Genomic DNA, 15,377 nt, shown 5'->3' with positions numbered 1-15,377 from the left:
AGCCATGAATTGTCTTGGCACATTTCAGGCTGTTTCCTTCCCACATTTCTCGCAGGGGTCACAACATGTCGCGATAGTACCATCGATTAACAATTTGTCCCTGTGGGACGAATTCATGATGAACTAATCCTTCAAAGTCAAAGAAAACTATCAGTATGGCTTTGAAATCTTGACCTAATCGGATGAGCTTTTTTTGGTCTTGGAGGCGCTTTCCCGACCCACTGTGAAGACTGAACCTTCGTGTCAACATCTTAACTGTAGACCCACATTTCATCACTGGACGAATCTCTTAAGGAACATTCATTCCCCTCTGTGCGATCCAGAAATTCTTCACAGATTGCTAGGTGAAGGTCTTTCTTCTTTTGACTCACGAGTCGTGGGATGAACTTGGCGGCAACGCAATGTATTCCAAGATGCTGTGTCAGTATTTCATGATGTAATTCAACTGAAATACTACATTCTTCTGCAATCTCTTTGACAGTCAGTCTTCGATTTGCACAAAAAATTTCATTGATGTTCCTGACATGAGCGTCTTCGGTAGATGTCGAAGGCCGTCCTGAACGAGGGTCATTTTTTATGTCCGTCTAGCCATTTTTAAACTGTGTGAATCATTCGTAACACTCGTCACCACACGTTTCCTGTATCATTTGATGTGAGTCTATAAACGTTTTCTTGAGTTTCACACAATATTTAATGCTGACACACTGTTCTTCTAACTCTCCCATCTCAAAATACATGAACAGCACGACTCAGCATTCTACTCAATACAGCACTGAACAATAACTAACAGACACCAACAATTAAATTTTCAACAGTTACACATTAAACACAGGTATGTGCAGGGATGCCAACCACATTTTGCTCTAACATGTCATTGGCAGGAAGTTATGAATGTTCTGTAATATTTTGAACAGACCTCATACAACAGGCTGACAGCAAGATCAACAGACACAGTAGCTTCTCTCTCAGTCAATTGTGAGACCCAACACTCGCCATTGGCTGAGTGTGACTACTGTGCACAAAGAAGGCAGCAGAAGCACTGAGCGATGGGTTCACACTCAGCACTCAGCAACCACAACCCTTCCCACCACCACTCTATCTGGCATGCGGGTGGCTGTATAGTGAAGGGAGGGAGAGGGAGAGGGAAGTTTGAAGCAGGTGCTTCTCACCATACAGTGGAGACACTGAGTCACAGATAGGCACAACAAAGAGGCTGCAAAATCAGTAAGCTTTCGGCCTACTTACTAATTTAGTGATCTACCTGTGACTCAACATCTCCACTATATGGTGGTAAGCTATCTATCCTTTTCATAATATTTTTGATTTTGTATAAAGGAATTGTGATGTAGCAAAGACGGTAGAAGCACTAAGCAACTGAGTTTCACACACGGCATTCTGTGGTCTTGTCCCCCTATCACTTCACCCAACACAACATGTGGCCAGGTAGTGAATAAAGGGACGGTGACTGAAGAGAGTATAAAGGAGTAGTGCTTTGGCAAAGACACTCAATCTACAGGTATTACCTGAAGATGAAGGAGGGTGCACTGTCAAAATATCAACTGCATCGGGTTGGACGCCTGAGAGGAATAAAAACAAATATAGCAATTGTCGACGCTCACCTTGTCGCCAATATTTCTCCAAGAGTAGCAGGTGGCGCATGAAACTGGAGTGCGAGCCGTAGGGCCGCTGGAGCGTCTGGAAAAGGCGCTTGGTGTCAGCTGTGAACTGCAGGGATGCAGTGCACTGCTCCCACTCCCCACCGCCCCGTGGCGCACCGCCCGCACCGTGGAACTCGAAGCTGGCCTGGACAGGTGGCGGCTGGTCCTCGTCGCCAGCGTGGTGGCTGCTACTCGCACCGGAGGACTGTCGTCTCCCACCGACTGGCCCCGTAGACGCAGGTATGGGGGTGACCTAAAAAAATATTTGTCTCCCTCGAATATTTTTTAAATGAGAAATGCAGCATTTCTTGGCAATACGAACTGTGGTCCTGACTGAAGTAGGAACTAACTTTGTCACATGGTTAATCACAGTCATATTTTAGTTTCAAGCAGTCAGTGGTGTTACCTAATAGCACAAAAAAGTAAGTGATTATAGAGACTGTCCCGGTAAACCGGGACAGCGGCCTACTATTAATGCTTCAAGCCAGAAGCTTCAGTACGAACTCAACAGCTGCGAGTGGCTGGTGATAATCTGGCGAAGTAATCGTATATTGTCACAAAATTGACACGAACATTTATACCCCTATCACTGGTCCAATCACTTGTGATGTCACATTTACCTATGATTTGTAAGTTTACAGTAAAGTTTATAGATGCAGTGTTTTCATGGAATTTTTATTTAATATGTTTAATTTTTCCTTCACAGAGATTTAGTTCTTACTTATTATTTTCTTATTTTATCTGAGGTGAGTCAGCACTACTGTCGTGCCTGCAGTGCAGGTCAAAGACACTGAGAGGATGAATTCCATGACACTGCATGGACACCTTTCTTTTTTTAAAGAATAATTACTGTCAATTGTTCTTTTTTTCTTGTCTTATTGGGAGATGTTTTGTTAGTAGGGTATAGGGATATGTAAATTAACCTTGTTGAGCAGTAACATAGAAGAAGGAAATATATTTATAACTAGTGAAAAACTGGACTATATTTATGATAGCAGTGAAAAAGGAACTACAATTAAATTATTTTTCAAGTTAGCTTCCTGTTATAAGGAAATAAAACTGTCACTGAATCTACTAATTGGGGACAGTTACAGAGAGAGAGAGAGAGAGAGAGAGAGAGAGAGAGCATTACTGTACTTGCCAGCTGCTGTCTCACTGGTAAATTTGGTCCTCTGCCACGAGCAACACTACTTTGTTAGTTAAGTGAGGCGCATCTGTGCTGATGGGCAATCTTTGCCAGGAAGTGAGCCAAACAGAAAAAATTGTGCAGTACAAATAGTTCTCGTTGAAAGAACAAACACATTTAAAGTGGTAGACAGAAATATTTTGAATGCTACTAAATATTTCAGTGCGGCAAAGAAATATGCACTTACAAAATTCCAGGCTGCAGCTCTTAACAGAACTGTGGGAAAATCACAAGAGAAGACCAACTCAGTACTCTCTTTCTAAGAGTATACCACACTAAGTTCATTTTAAGTGATTGTGTGTTATTTTAATTTAAGTAATAATTGTTTTTTTTTTTTAAATTAATGTCATTAAATTTATTGACAGTAAGAAGTAAATAAAAGTAAACATGATATTAAATGCACATTCACAATAACAAGAAAAGCTTTACTAAATAAGAAAAATCTGATGACATTCTACAGAAATTTGGCTGTTAGGAAATCTTTTCACAAAGTATTTCTTTGTAGTGTAGCCTCATACACAAGTGAATTCAGATGAGAAGCGAATAGAAGCTTCTGAAACATGGTAGTGAAGAAGAATGCTGTCAATTGAATGCATAGATTGGGCAACTAATGAGGAAAGGCTTCACTGAATTGTGGAGACAAGAGATTTTTGTCACAAAACAACTAAAAGAAGGTATCAAACAATACACAATGAAATAATGACAATGTGAGACCAGATCATGAAGAACTACTCCAGAATTTCCTCTCCAACCTCAACTCCTTTGGTTCCAACAGATTCACCTGGTCCTACTCCAAATCCCATGCCACTTTCCCTGCCGTTGGCCTCCATCTGTCCAATGGCCAGCTTCACACGTCCATCCACATCAAACCCACCAACAAGCAACAGTACCTCCAGTATGACAACTGCCACCCATTCCATATCAAACGGTCCCTTCCCTACAGTCTAGGTCTTCGTGGCAAACGAATCTGCTCCAGTCCGGAATCCTTGAACCATTACACCAACAACCTGAAAACAGCTTTCACATCCCGCAACTACCCTCCCGACCTGGTACAGAAGCAGATAACCAGAGCCACTTCCTCATCCCCTCAAACCCAGAACCTCTCACAGAAGAACCCCAAAAGTGCCCCACTTGTGACAGGATACTTCCCGGGACTGGATCAGACTCTGAATGTGGCTCTCCAGCAGGGATACGACTTCCTAAAATCCTGCCCCGAAATGAGAACCATCCTTCATGAAATCCTCCCCACTCCACCAAGAGTGTCTTTCCGCCGTCCACCTAACCTTCGTAACCTCTTGGTTCATCCCTATGAAATCCCCAAACCACCTTCCCTACCCTCTGCCTCCTACCCTTGCAACCGCCCCTGGTGTAAAACCTGTCCTATGCACCCTCCCACCACCACCTACCCCAGTCCTGTAACCCGGAAGGTGTACACGATCAAAGGCAGAGCCACATGTGAAAGCATCCACGTGATTTACCAACTGACCTGCCTACACTGTGACGCTTTCTATGTGGGAATGACCAGCAACAAACTGTCCATTTTCATGAATGAACATAGGAAGACAGTAGGCAGAGATACGTTCTGTGGGGGCTTGGTAACCAGCTACAATGGAGCGGCCGGGATGATTGGGTTTGTGAATTTTAGGAAGAAGGTAGAAGGTAGGGGTACGGGGTGTCGGTGGGGTCAGGAGGTTGATGGAGTCAGGTGAAAGGTTTTGTAGGGGGCCTAAGGTTCTGAGGATTCCTTGAAGCTCCACCTGGACATTAGGAATGGGATTACCTTGGCAAACTTTGTATGTGGTGTTGTCTGAAAGCTGACGCAGTCCCTCAGCCACATACTCCCGACGATCAAGTATCACGGTCGTGGAACCCTTGTCCGCCGGAAGAATGACGATGGATCTGTCAGCCTTCAGATCACGGATAGCTTGGGCTTCAGCAGTGGTGATGTTGGGAGTAGGATTAAGGTTTTTTAAGAAGGATTGAGAGGCAAGGCTGGAAGTCAGAAATTCCTGGAAGGTTTGGAGAGGGTGATTTTGAGGGAGGTGGGTCCCGCTGTGACGGAGGACGGAACTGTTCCAGGCAGAGTTCAATTTGGATAGTGTCTTGGGTAGTTGGATCATTAGGAGTAGGATTAGAATCATTTCTCTTCGTGGCAAAGTGATATTTCCAGCAGAGAGTACGAGTGTAGGACAGTAAATCTTTGACGAGGGCTGTTTGGTTGAATCTGGGAGTGTGGCTGAAGGTGAGGCCTTTGGATAGGACAGAGGTTTCAGATTGGGAGAGAGGTTTGGAGGAAAGGTTAACTACTGAATTAGGGTTTTGTGGTTCCAGATTGTGTTGATTGGAATTTTGAGGTTTTGGAGGGAGTGGAGCTGGAAGTGGGAGAATGAGTAGATGGGAGAGACTGGGTTTCTGTGCAATGAGAGGAGGTTGAGGTTTGCAGGAAAGGTTGTGAAGGGTGAGTGAGTTGCCTTTCCGGAGGTGGGAAAACAGGAGATTGGATAGTTTTTTGAGGTGGAGGGTGGCATGCAGTTCTAAATTGCGGTTGGCCTGTAGGAGGATGCTCTGAACAGCCGGTGTGGATGTGGGAGAGGAAAGATTGAGGACTTTTATTAAGGGTAGGAGGAGTTGAAGGGTGTGTCCATTGGTTGAGTTGATGTGTAGGTGAAGGATTAGGTGGGTGAGGGCAATGGATTGTTCAGTTTGGAACTGGTATAGGGACTGATGGAAAGAAGGGTTACAGCCAGAGATGGGAACTAAGTGTGAGGCCTTTGGGGGTAATACCAAATGTCAGACAAGCCTGAGAAAATAAAATATGAGAGCGTAATCTGGCTAGGGCGAAGGCATGTTTGTGGAGGGAATGAAAATAAAACTTATGGGGTCGTTGTGAGGGTGTTGTGAGGGTGACATGGTATTAGAAGGTGGAAAGTGTAACATGAGGCTAAAATGAAAATAAAAATATATGGGGAGAGATAAAGGTGAACTAGAAAGCAACTGGAGATCTGGTGTGAAAAAAGGCAAAAAAGTGTTGGTTAAAGCTGGGCTATGTTGATCCTGTGGTGAACTTGGGTTGGTAGACAACGATGTGCATAAAAGTTAGGTGGTTGTGTTACCGCCAAAACATGTTAAAGGATGGAGAAATTAGGGAAAATTTCGAAAAAACTATGTGTAAATGTATTAAAAGAAGTGGTTTTGTGGTGGCAGATTAAGAAAATGAGGATAACAATTGACTGACGAAGAAATAATGACGTTAAAACCTAATGGAAAGCAGCTAAAAATGATCAGTGACGTGGGAAAAACAGAAATGGAAATAAAGCGAAAGTTATTAGGAATAGCCGAAATGGTTGTTTAATAGGTGAAAGGAACTGTTAGTGAACTAGAAACGGTTGATTTTATAGTAGCGGTAGTGTTGAAAGCGGAAAAAATTTTTTGGTTATGGTTTGGAAGTGGGTGACGTATTATTGAGTATATATAGGTGGGATAAAATTGTATAGTAGATTACGGTAAAAAGGAGAAGGTGAATACAGAGTGAAACTACTGGCAAAAACAGCAAGAGAAAATAAGACGACAAGAGATTTCGAAATGCAACAGCAACAATAACAAACGTAGTTGTTGGGTTCAAATTAATGATATGAATATAATAGAGGGAAACATTCCACGTGGGAAAAATATAACTAAAAACAAAGATGATGTGACTTACCAAACAAAAGCGCTGGCAGGTCGATAGACACACAAACAAACATACACACAAAATTCTAGCTTTCGCAACCAACGGTTACTTCTTCAGGAAAGAGGGAAGGAGAGGGAAAGGCGAAAGGATGTGGGTTTTAAGGGAGAGGGTAAGGAGTCATTCCAAACGTCCAGGGCCTCGCTGCGATGGAGCACTTCCTTTCACGTCGATCACCTGCCACCCTACCTAAAACCTCTTTCCTCATTACCTTAGCCAGCTTCATCCTGACCCACAACTTCTTCACTTTTGAAGGCCAGACATACCAACAATTAAAGGGAACAGCCATGGGTACCAGGATGGCCCCCTCGTACGCCAACCTATTCATGGGTCGCTAAGAGGAAGCCTTCTTGGTTACCCAGACCTGCCAACCCAAAGTTTGGTACAGATTTATTGATGACATCTTCATGATCTGGACTCACAGTGAAGAACAACTCCTGAATTTCCTCTCCAACCTCAACTCCTTTGGTTCCATCAGATTCACCTGGTCCTACTCCAAATCCCATGCCACTTTCCTTGACGTTGACCTCCACCTGTCCAATGGCCAGCTTCACACATCCGTCCACATCAAACCCACCAACAAGCAACAGTACCTCCATTATGACAGCTTTCCACCCATTCCACATCAAACGGTCCCTTCCCTACAGCCTAGGTCTTCGAGGAAAATGAATCTGCTCCAGTCCGGAATCCTTGAACCATTACACCAACAACCTGAAAACAGCTTTCGCATCCCACAACTACCCTCCCGACCTGGTACAGAAGCAAATAACCAGAGCCACTTTCTCATCCCCTCAAACTCAGAATCTCCCACAGAAGAACCCCAAAAGTACCCCACTTGTGACAGGACACTTTCCGGGACTGGATTAGACTCTTAATGTGGGGTTCTCCAGCATAGATACGACTTCCTCAAATCCTGCCCCGAAATGAGAACCATCCTTCATGAAATCCTCCCCACTCCACCAAGAGTGTCTTTCCGCCGTCCACCTAACCTTCGTAACCTCTTGGTTCATCCCTATGAAATCCCCAAACCACCTTCCCTACCCTCTGGCTCCTAGCCTTGTAACTGCCCCCGGCGTAAAACCTGTCCCATGCACCCTCCCACCACCACCTACTCCAGTCCTGTAACCCGGAAGGTGTACACGATCAAAGGCAGAGCCACGTGTGAAAGCACCCACGTGATTTACCAACTGACCTGCCTACACTGTGAAGCTTTCTATGTGGGAATGACCAGCAACAAACTGTCCACTCACATGAATGGACACAGGCAGACAGTGTTTGTTGGTAATGAGTATCACCCTGTGGCTAAACATGCCTTGGTGCTAGACCAGCACATCTTGGCACAGAGTTTCACCGTCCAAGTTATCTGGATACTTCCCACTAACACCAACCTGTCAGAACTCCGGAGATGGGAACTTGCCATTCAGTATATCCTCTCTTCTCAATATCCGCCAGGCCTCAACCTCCGCTAATTTCAAGTTGCCGCCGCTCATACCTCACCTGTCTTTCAACAACATCTTTGCCTCTGTACTTCCGCCTCTACTGACATATCTGCCCAAACTCTTTGCCTTTAAATATGTCTGTTTGTGTCTGTATATATGTGTGTGTGTGTGTGTGTGTGTGTGTGTGTGTGTGTGTGTGTGTGTGTGTGTGCGCGCGCGCGTGTGCGAGTATATACCTATCCTTTTTTCCCCCTAAGGTGAGTCTTTCCGCTCCCGGCATTGGAATGACTCCTTACCCTCCCCCTTAAAACCCACGTCCTTTCGTCTTTCCCTCTCCTTCCCTCTTTCCTGAAGGAGCAACCGTTGGTTGTGAAAGCTAGAATTTTGTGTGTATGTTTGTGTGTCTATCGACCTGCCAGTGCTTTTGTTTGGTAAGTCACATCATCTTTGTCATCTATTGATTGTCTATATTCTGATAATACAAGGACAAATAAAAAGAAAAGGTTTACAATACTGTTTACCTTTGTTACCGTTTTGCTTACTAAGGCTGTCGCCTGTGGTATCACTATTCTGAATCACCACCACCACCATCCCAATAGCACCGCAGCAAAATTTATAGTTCTGTTGTCACAAATAATTTGGCCGTTTCTTCTGAAACTGCTGCATCTTCTCAAAGTTGGGGTTGTGGTGGGACTTGAGAACACAACTGTTTCTCTACCACCCCAGCTCCCATAATACATAGTAGATTTCACTTCTATGCAACATGAGAATGTAACAATGTCTCTCGCTTCCGAACGTATCATATGCCTTCTGTACTCTCATTGGCCGCATAGAACCAGCATAGAACCAGCTGCTGACAACCCCTTTTGTTCCTATCGTACCTCATGGCAATTGTTGATAACATTGCTGCACAGGCCTCTATCTAGACTTTTACCAAATCCTGCAGAAATGTTCACTATTATTGAGTATCTGTGCAATTTTAAAGTAATTCAATTCTGACTGCAAATGGATTCAGTTAAATTGCGGTTTAAAAATGGTGTAAGTCCATAAAAAACTGAAGTATGTGGAAAAGATTCCCACAGTTCATAATTTCTCATGTATCCCTTGCACTAGTACCATCCAAATCAACTGTAACATGACTGTACCAGCACGGTCAATACTGTATGGAGTACCTCGCTGTACCTCGAGCCCATTCAAATTGGAGTATAACTTGCCCAGCTCTACCTTCCTGAATTTTTCAAAATAAAGCTGCATGTGATCTCAATAGCGAAAGCTTCATCTGTAAATTCATGTCAACCCCAAAGCTTCATTTCTTAATCTAAGATGGACTCCTTTTATCAGTCTATTAAACAATGTAAGAATGTGGACTTCAGCAGCAGTAGTTTAATTTGTGAATATAAGACAACTATGCATTTTTCAAATGCTAAATTTGGGAAAAAAATTCATTTTATAATTGGGTAAACACATGATGTGTCTCAATTTTCTTATCGTACGATGCAAGGTATGAAGTATGTGTATAGTGAATGACAATGTGAGGAAGATGATGTTCACACTTTCGTCCCACAGGCTGTCAAACTCCACTACATTATGTCATGCATTAAGGCTAGTTTCTTTTTCAGCAAGGCACGCAGGAAGGAGGTGGGGTGGAGGGAAGGGGTGGTGGTGGTGGTTATGTGTCTAATTATTGGTAACTTACATATTCAACATTACAATCTCACAGAAGTATTGTTAATACAAATGGTCTTTTGAACATAATTTAGTTTTGTGACCAAAACACCGTTGCACTTTGACTTTACTCACTCAAAACGACAAGGAAGGCCAGGAATTTTTGAACTGCACTGTTACTGGTGATGAGACCTGGGCTTCCCTTTAAAATTTAGAAAGAAAGAGCCAGTAAACGAAGTGGCATCAGTCACAAAATGATTATGTCTCTGTGCCTTGATACTGAAAGTGCCTCCTACTCATCAACTTTTGTCGTGTACCTCATACTTTTTTGAAGGAGTGCTATTTCACAACAACATTCACTCGCTTTCTGCTGTGTTGATAAAGTATTTGCTTTCTCCGTTTAAATAGGAAGTTTTTGAACATTTACCATAAAGCCAGGATTTGGCCCCAAGTTATTATGATCTTTTTCTGAAATTGGGAGGATTTTTTGGGAACAAAGCCCTCTAGAAATGACAACGATATGACAGAGGACGTTGGTGAGTAATTTGACAACTATGCACCAACTTTGTGGGCAGAAGGTATTGGAAAGCTTGAGAAAGCCAAGATAAACTTTTAAATTTGAACAATGACTGCATGGGAAAAACAGTATGCTGTAAAGCAAGTTATCTTTGACTATTGCGAGAAACAAACCTTATTTAATTCTAGAATGACTCTCATATTTTCATCTCATGTGCACAAATCTGTGTGTATCTTTTTATTACAGCTATATATTTTACACCAATCTGCTACTTTGTGTTTCAGCAGGATAGTTATCTACCATAAGTGGCATAATGGAAAGCACTCACTGGTACCAGGACAAAATGAAGCTGCAATCTGTATCGCCACTTACAGTGAGGTTGTTTCCAAACGTGGCCAGATTGCTGTAATCCATCATCACAGCCCCACTGCCTTGCTGGGCCGTACCATCCGTGATTCCATCAGTGTCATCTAATCGTGTACTGTTGTTAGCTGTTGAATCTCCACTCTTAGGTGCAGTTTCCTGGGTCTCCTTCGTTGTCGAACTGTCTGCCTTGGTGCGCCTGCGTTTTGGCTTTGGCTGGCCTGTCGACGAGGACTGTTGCTGCGCATTTTGCCCGGTAGATTCCTTAGACTGCTGAGGCCCCTCTTCATTTTCCGAGCCAGACGGCACCTCAATGTCATGATACTGGAGTATCCTGTGTAAGAAATGAGTGATGTGTAGCTCGCTCAAATATGGCACCCTCATAAATACATACTAGAATTCAGCTGTTACTATGTAAAGCAACAAAAGCATAGTTTGGTATAAAAATTGTGATTTTAAGAATTTCCCTACAAAAAGCAGTTCACAGTTCATTATTGTTACTTGATAATCAGTATAATCTGAGGATTGGAATCTCATAAATAAGTACATAGGTGAAAAGTAATAAAGGATGCATGATTCTTCTTATATTCAGAGCTGAAAAGTATCTTCTTTACCATTGCTTTTTCAGCTGAAAACATTACAAGCAGGAGCAAACGTGCTGGATAAAGCACAAAAACATTATTTACTGATTTATTATTTATTTGATTAACAATGGCACTGAATAAGTAGCATCTTTTGGAACAGAATTTTATTCTTTTATAACTAAAACAGTCAATATTCCTCCAATGGTAAAGTAACTGCACAAAAATGGTGTCTGGGGTTTAGAGACTCCTTTACATCATAATTATATGATATTTCTGTGCCTGGGTTGTTCAGAATTATGATGCAATGTTCCTTTGGGACTACAATGACTACAGCCATTATGAAATATACACTCCTGGAAATGGAAAAAAGAACACATTGACACCGGTGTGTCAGACCCGCCATACTTGCTCCGGACACTGCGAGAGGGCTGTACAAGCAATGATCACACGCACGGCACAGCGGACACACCAGGAACCGCGGTGTTGGCCGTCGAATGGCGCTAGCTGCGCAGCATTTGTGCACCGCCGCCGTCAGTGTCAGCCAGTTTGCCGTGGCATACGGAGCTCCATCGCAGTCTTTAACACTGGTAGCATGCCGCAGCAGCGTGGACGTGAACCGTATGTGCAGTTGACGGACTTTGAGCGAGGGCGTATAGTGGGCATGCGGGAGGCCGGGTGGACGTACCGCCGAATTGCTTAACACGTGGGGCGTGAGGTCTCCACTGTACATCGATGTTGTCGCCAGTGGTCGGCGGAAGGTGCACGTGCCCGTCGACCTGGGACCGGACCGCAGCGACGCACGGATGCACGCCAAGACCGTAGGATCCTACGCAGTGCCGTAGGGGACCGCACCGCCACTTCCCAGCAAATTAGGGACACTGTTGCTCCTGGGGTATCGGCGAGGACCATTCGCAACCGTCTCCATGAAGCTGCGCTACGGTCCCGCACACCGTTAGGCCGTCTTCCGCTCACGCCCCAACATCGTGCAGCCCGCTTCCAGTGGTGTCGCGACAGGCGTGAATGGAGGGTCGAATGGAGACGTGTCGTCTTATGCAATGAGAGTCGCTTCTGCCTTGGTGCCAATGATGGTCGTATGCGTGTTTGGCGCCGTGCAGGTGAGCGCCACAATCAGGACTGCATACGACCGAGGCACACAGGGCGAACACCCGTCATCATGGTGTGGGGAGCGATCTCCTACACTGGCCGTACACCTCTGGTGATCGTCGAGGGGACACTGAATAGTGCACGGTACATCCAAACCGTCATTGAACCCATCGTTCTACCATTCTTAGACCGGCAAGGGAACTTGCTGTTCCAACAGGACAATGCACGTCCGCATGTATCCCGTGCCACCCAACGTGCTCTAGAAGGTGTAAGTCAACTACCCTGGCCAGCAAGATCTCCGGATCTGTCCCCCATTGAGCATGTTTGGGACTGGATGAAGCGTCGTCTCATGCGGTCTGCACGTCGAGCACGAACGCTGGTCCAACTGAAGCGCCAGGTGGAAATGGCATGGCAAGCCGTTCCACAGGACTACATCCAGCATCTCTAAGATCGTCTCCATGGGAGAATAGCAGCCTGCATTGCTGCGAAAGGTGGATATACACTGTACTAGTGCCGACATTGTGCATGCTCTGTTGCCTGTGTCTATGTCTATGTGCCTGTGGTTCTGTCAGTGTGATCATGTGATGTATCTGACCCCAGGAATGTGTCAATAAAGTTTCCCCTTCCTGGGACAATGAATTCACGGTGTTCTTATTTCAATTTCCAGGAGTGTAGTATGACTCCTCTTTTTCATTCTCAGGATTAATGTTTCCCTGGCATTTAAGACATTTCTTATCGTTCAATCAAATTTCCTCTGTTCACAAAATTAATTTGCACCAAGTTTACGTTAGCAGATTGTAATTTTCCTGCAGTTTACACTTCATGAAAAAATGTTCATGGAGAAACGAAATGACGTAACTGACGGCACTGGCCATAAAGCAGCATTTACAAACATTATGTGGTCAAGTTTCTTGACACCAGCATGTTCTACTTGACAGATATGAACCGGTAACTGGGTAAAAGTCTGAACAATTCACGTTTTATCTCCTGCCGCAACTAACTGCCACTCGGCTTGGTGGCTGGTGGGAGTAATTAGGTTTGTTTGATAAAGGTATCAGGACCCATCACAGTCATTTCCAAACTGTCTCTACAGCACACATGCATTTTCAAGATTGTTGTCAATGTCATGACACTTTTGTATTATTCGAATCATATTAGTGTGTTTTGTAGTTTGGCCACTTGTAGCGCGAGCTGACACCTTTGCTCAGATTGCATTGTCAATTTTTTAGTTTAAACACAGCATCAGTTATGTATTTGTTTGTACTCAGCATGATGTGTTTTGAGATTTTATTCTTGCTGTTGAGTGTGAATATTTACACATGTATTTTTTGCAATGTTTGACAAACAAACAACGTGATGATAGTTTGTGTGTGCATGGTTTTCTAGATAATTGAGGAAGCACAGTACCCGATAGCCTCAAAATGATGAAGAACAACACATATGCAAACACCAAACAAAATACTTGTGTAAATATTTGCACTTGACAACAAGAATAAATTCTTGAAATGTGTTGTGCTAAGCACGGGGAAAAAAATTATAAGCAAGACCTTGACAAGTATTTTGATGCCTATTATGTAAATATGTCATACATAAAGTGTGAAATCGTAAGGGGGAGGATCCCAGACATAACTTTTACTGCTTATACATTATTTCCCACATTTACATCATTTTTAGAGTCTCCTGAAAGGTGAAAAAGTGGGATTTAATTGCAGATTTTTTAAAAAAAAGGAATTGCAGTTGTGAATATGGACAATCATCAGCCGTCTAATGAGATGATAACAATGATAATTGTGCGTCAGATCGTGACCTGAGTCTGGATTTCGCACTTATTCTGAGTTTGAGCCCCAGTCCGGCACATATTTTAACTGTCATCATCCCATTATACAGCATATCGTTGTCAATATTCGCAACTGTGAATACACTTTTCATGTATTTTATGTAACAACTCTTCCGTTACTGTGTAGAGTGGTAACCTAACATCTTGCAGAAGCTTCTTCAGGGACTTAGGGACTCTTGTACTTTCATGTCAGTACATATACTCCCTAAAGGTATTTGTGGTTAATAACAAGAGATAATTTAGGATGAATTCAGCAATTCACAACCACAATACAAGAAGTGGAAATCATCTTCACAGATGCACCTCTGTCTATGAGTCTTAATATTCTGGGGCAAAAGTCTACAATAGGTTGCCGGTGGAAGTCAAGCACGAAACTGAAAACCCCAAATATTTAAAAACAAAGTAAATGTATGCTTCATTACCCAGTATTCCAATATATACCATCCATCCAAACAGTTCGAAGACTGACGTTATTCCCGGCATATGAGTGACGTAAGCACAGTTACTACGATGACAGTTTAAACTAAGAAGCGTGAAAAAGAAATGCGTATTCGACCATGCAGTGTTAAGTTATGATGTGTGGCCGTAGCATGTCGTTGTCGTGTTACAAATAGCAATGGAGCGATAGCTCTAAATCAAGTGATCAAGACATTCTTCAGAATGTTTTGAAGAGAATAAAAATCTGTGGAATGGAATGTTTGTCGCACACACCTCACCTCCTTAACAAAAACAATGACCGTGGATGCCTGTGCAGCTCAACTGAAATGCAAAATGTGTACAATACTTTCCTGGGAAAAATCATTATGGTTAATAAGACTTGGTGCTGACAATGTAGACCTACCACAAAATGACTAAGTGCAGAAATGCACATGAAGGATCAACATTTTGATGAAATAACCAACAGGAGAGTTGAACAATATTACGAAGGACTTTTCTGACTTTTAATATTGTTGTACGAATGATTTGTGTGTTGTATTCAAGTGGTGGGAGGCTATGTAGATAATATGACACATTAAAACCATTGTTTTAATTTTTCTCTACTTTTTAATTAACTCTTTGACTACTACAGATGTGCTCTCTACATTCTGTGTTGAGCACAGCTTTTTTGTCATTGTTCTGCCTGCCTAATGCTGTTGCCTGTGCTGAGATGATGACGTTATGGCTGCTATGAAATACTTGTCATTGGATTTTAAGAAAACTATTTGGTGAAAAGATTCATGTTTTGTACATTGTACAATTCGATACCTTCACTCAATTAGGAACAAACTTATTTTCATTAGCATTGTGTATGACTAAT

At 43.1% G+C, this 15,377-nt stretch overlaps 1 protein-coding gene across 5 annotated transcripts in view; it reads right to left on the bottom strand.

Moving 5' to 3' along the window:
• The window catches only part of LOC126291547 (uncharacterized), a 115,126-nt gene that overhangs the window by 38,263 nt on the left and 61,486 nt on the right, over positions 1-15,377 (bottom strand). For all 5 annotated transcript variants that reach the window (XM_049985047.1, XM_049985051.1, XM_049985049.1 and 2 more), the window contains exons 9-10: positions 10,565-10,889; positions 1,620-1,911 (exon numbers count right to left, since the gene is read on the bottom strand). In XM_049985047.1, the coding sequence (XP_049841004.1) occupies positions 1,620-1,911; positions 10,565-10,889 (617 nt within the window). The remainder of the gene's footprint in view (positions 1-1,619; positions 1,912-10,564; positions 10,890-15,377) is intronic.

This window comes from Schistocerca gregaria, chromosome 9 (genome assembly GCF_023897955.1).
Source record: "Schistocerca gregaria isolate iqSchGreg1 chromosome 9, iqSchGreg1.2, whole genome shotgun sequence".
Classification (NCBI taxonomy): domain Eukaryota; kingdom Metazoa; phylum Arthropoda; class Insecta; order Orthoptera; family Acrididae; genus Schistocerca; species Schistocerca gregaria.
This window is presented reverse-complemented; position numbering and strand designations above follow the sequence as displayed.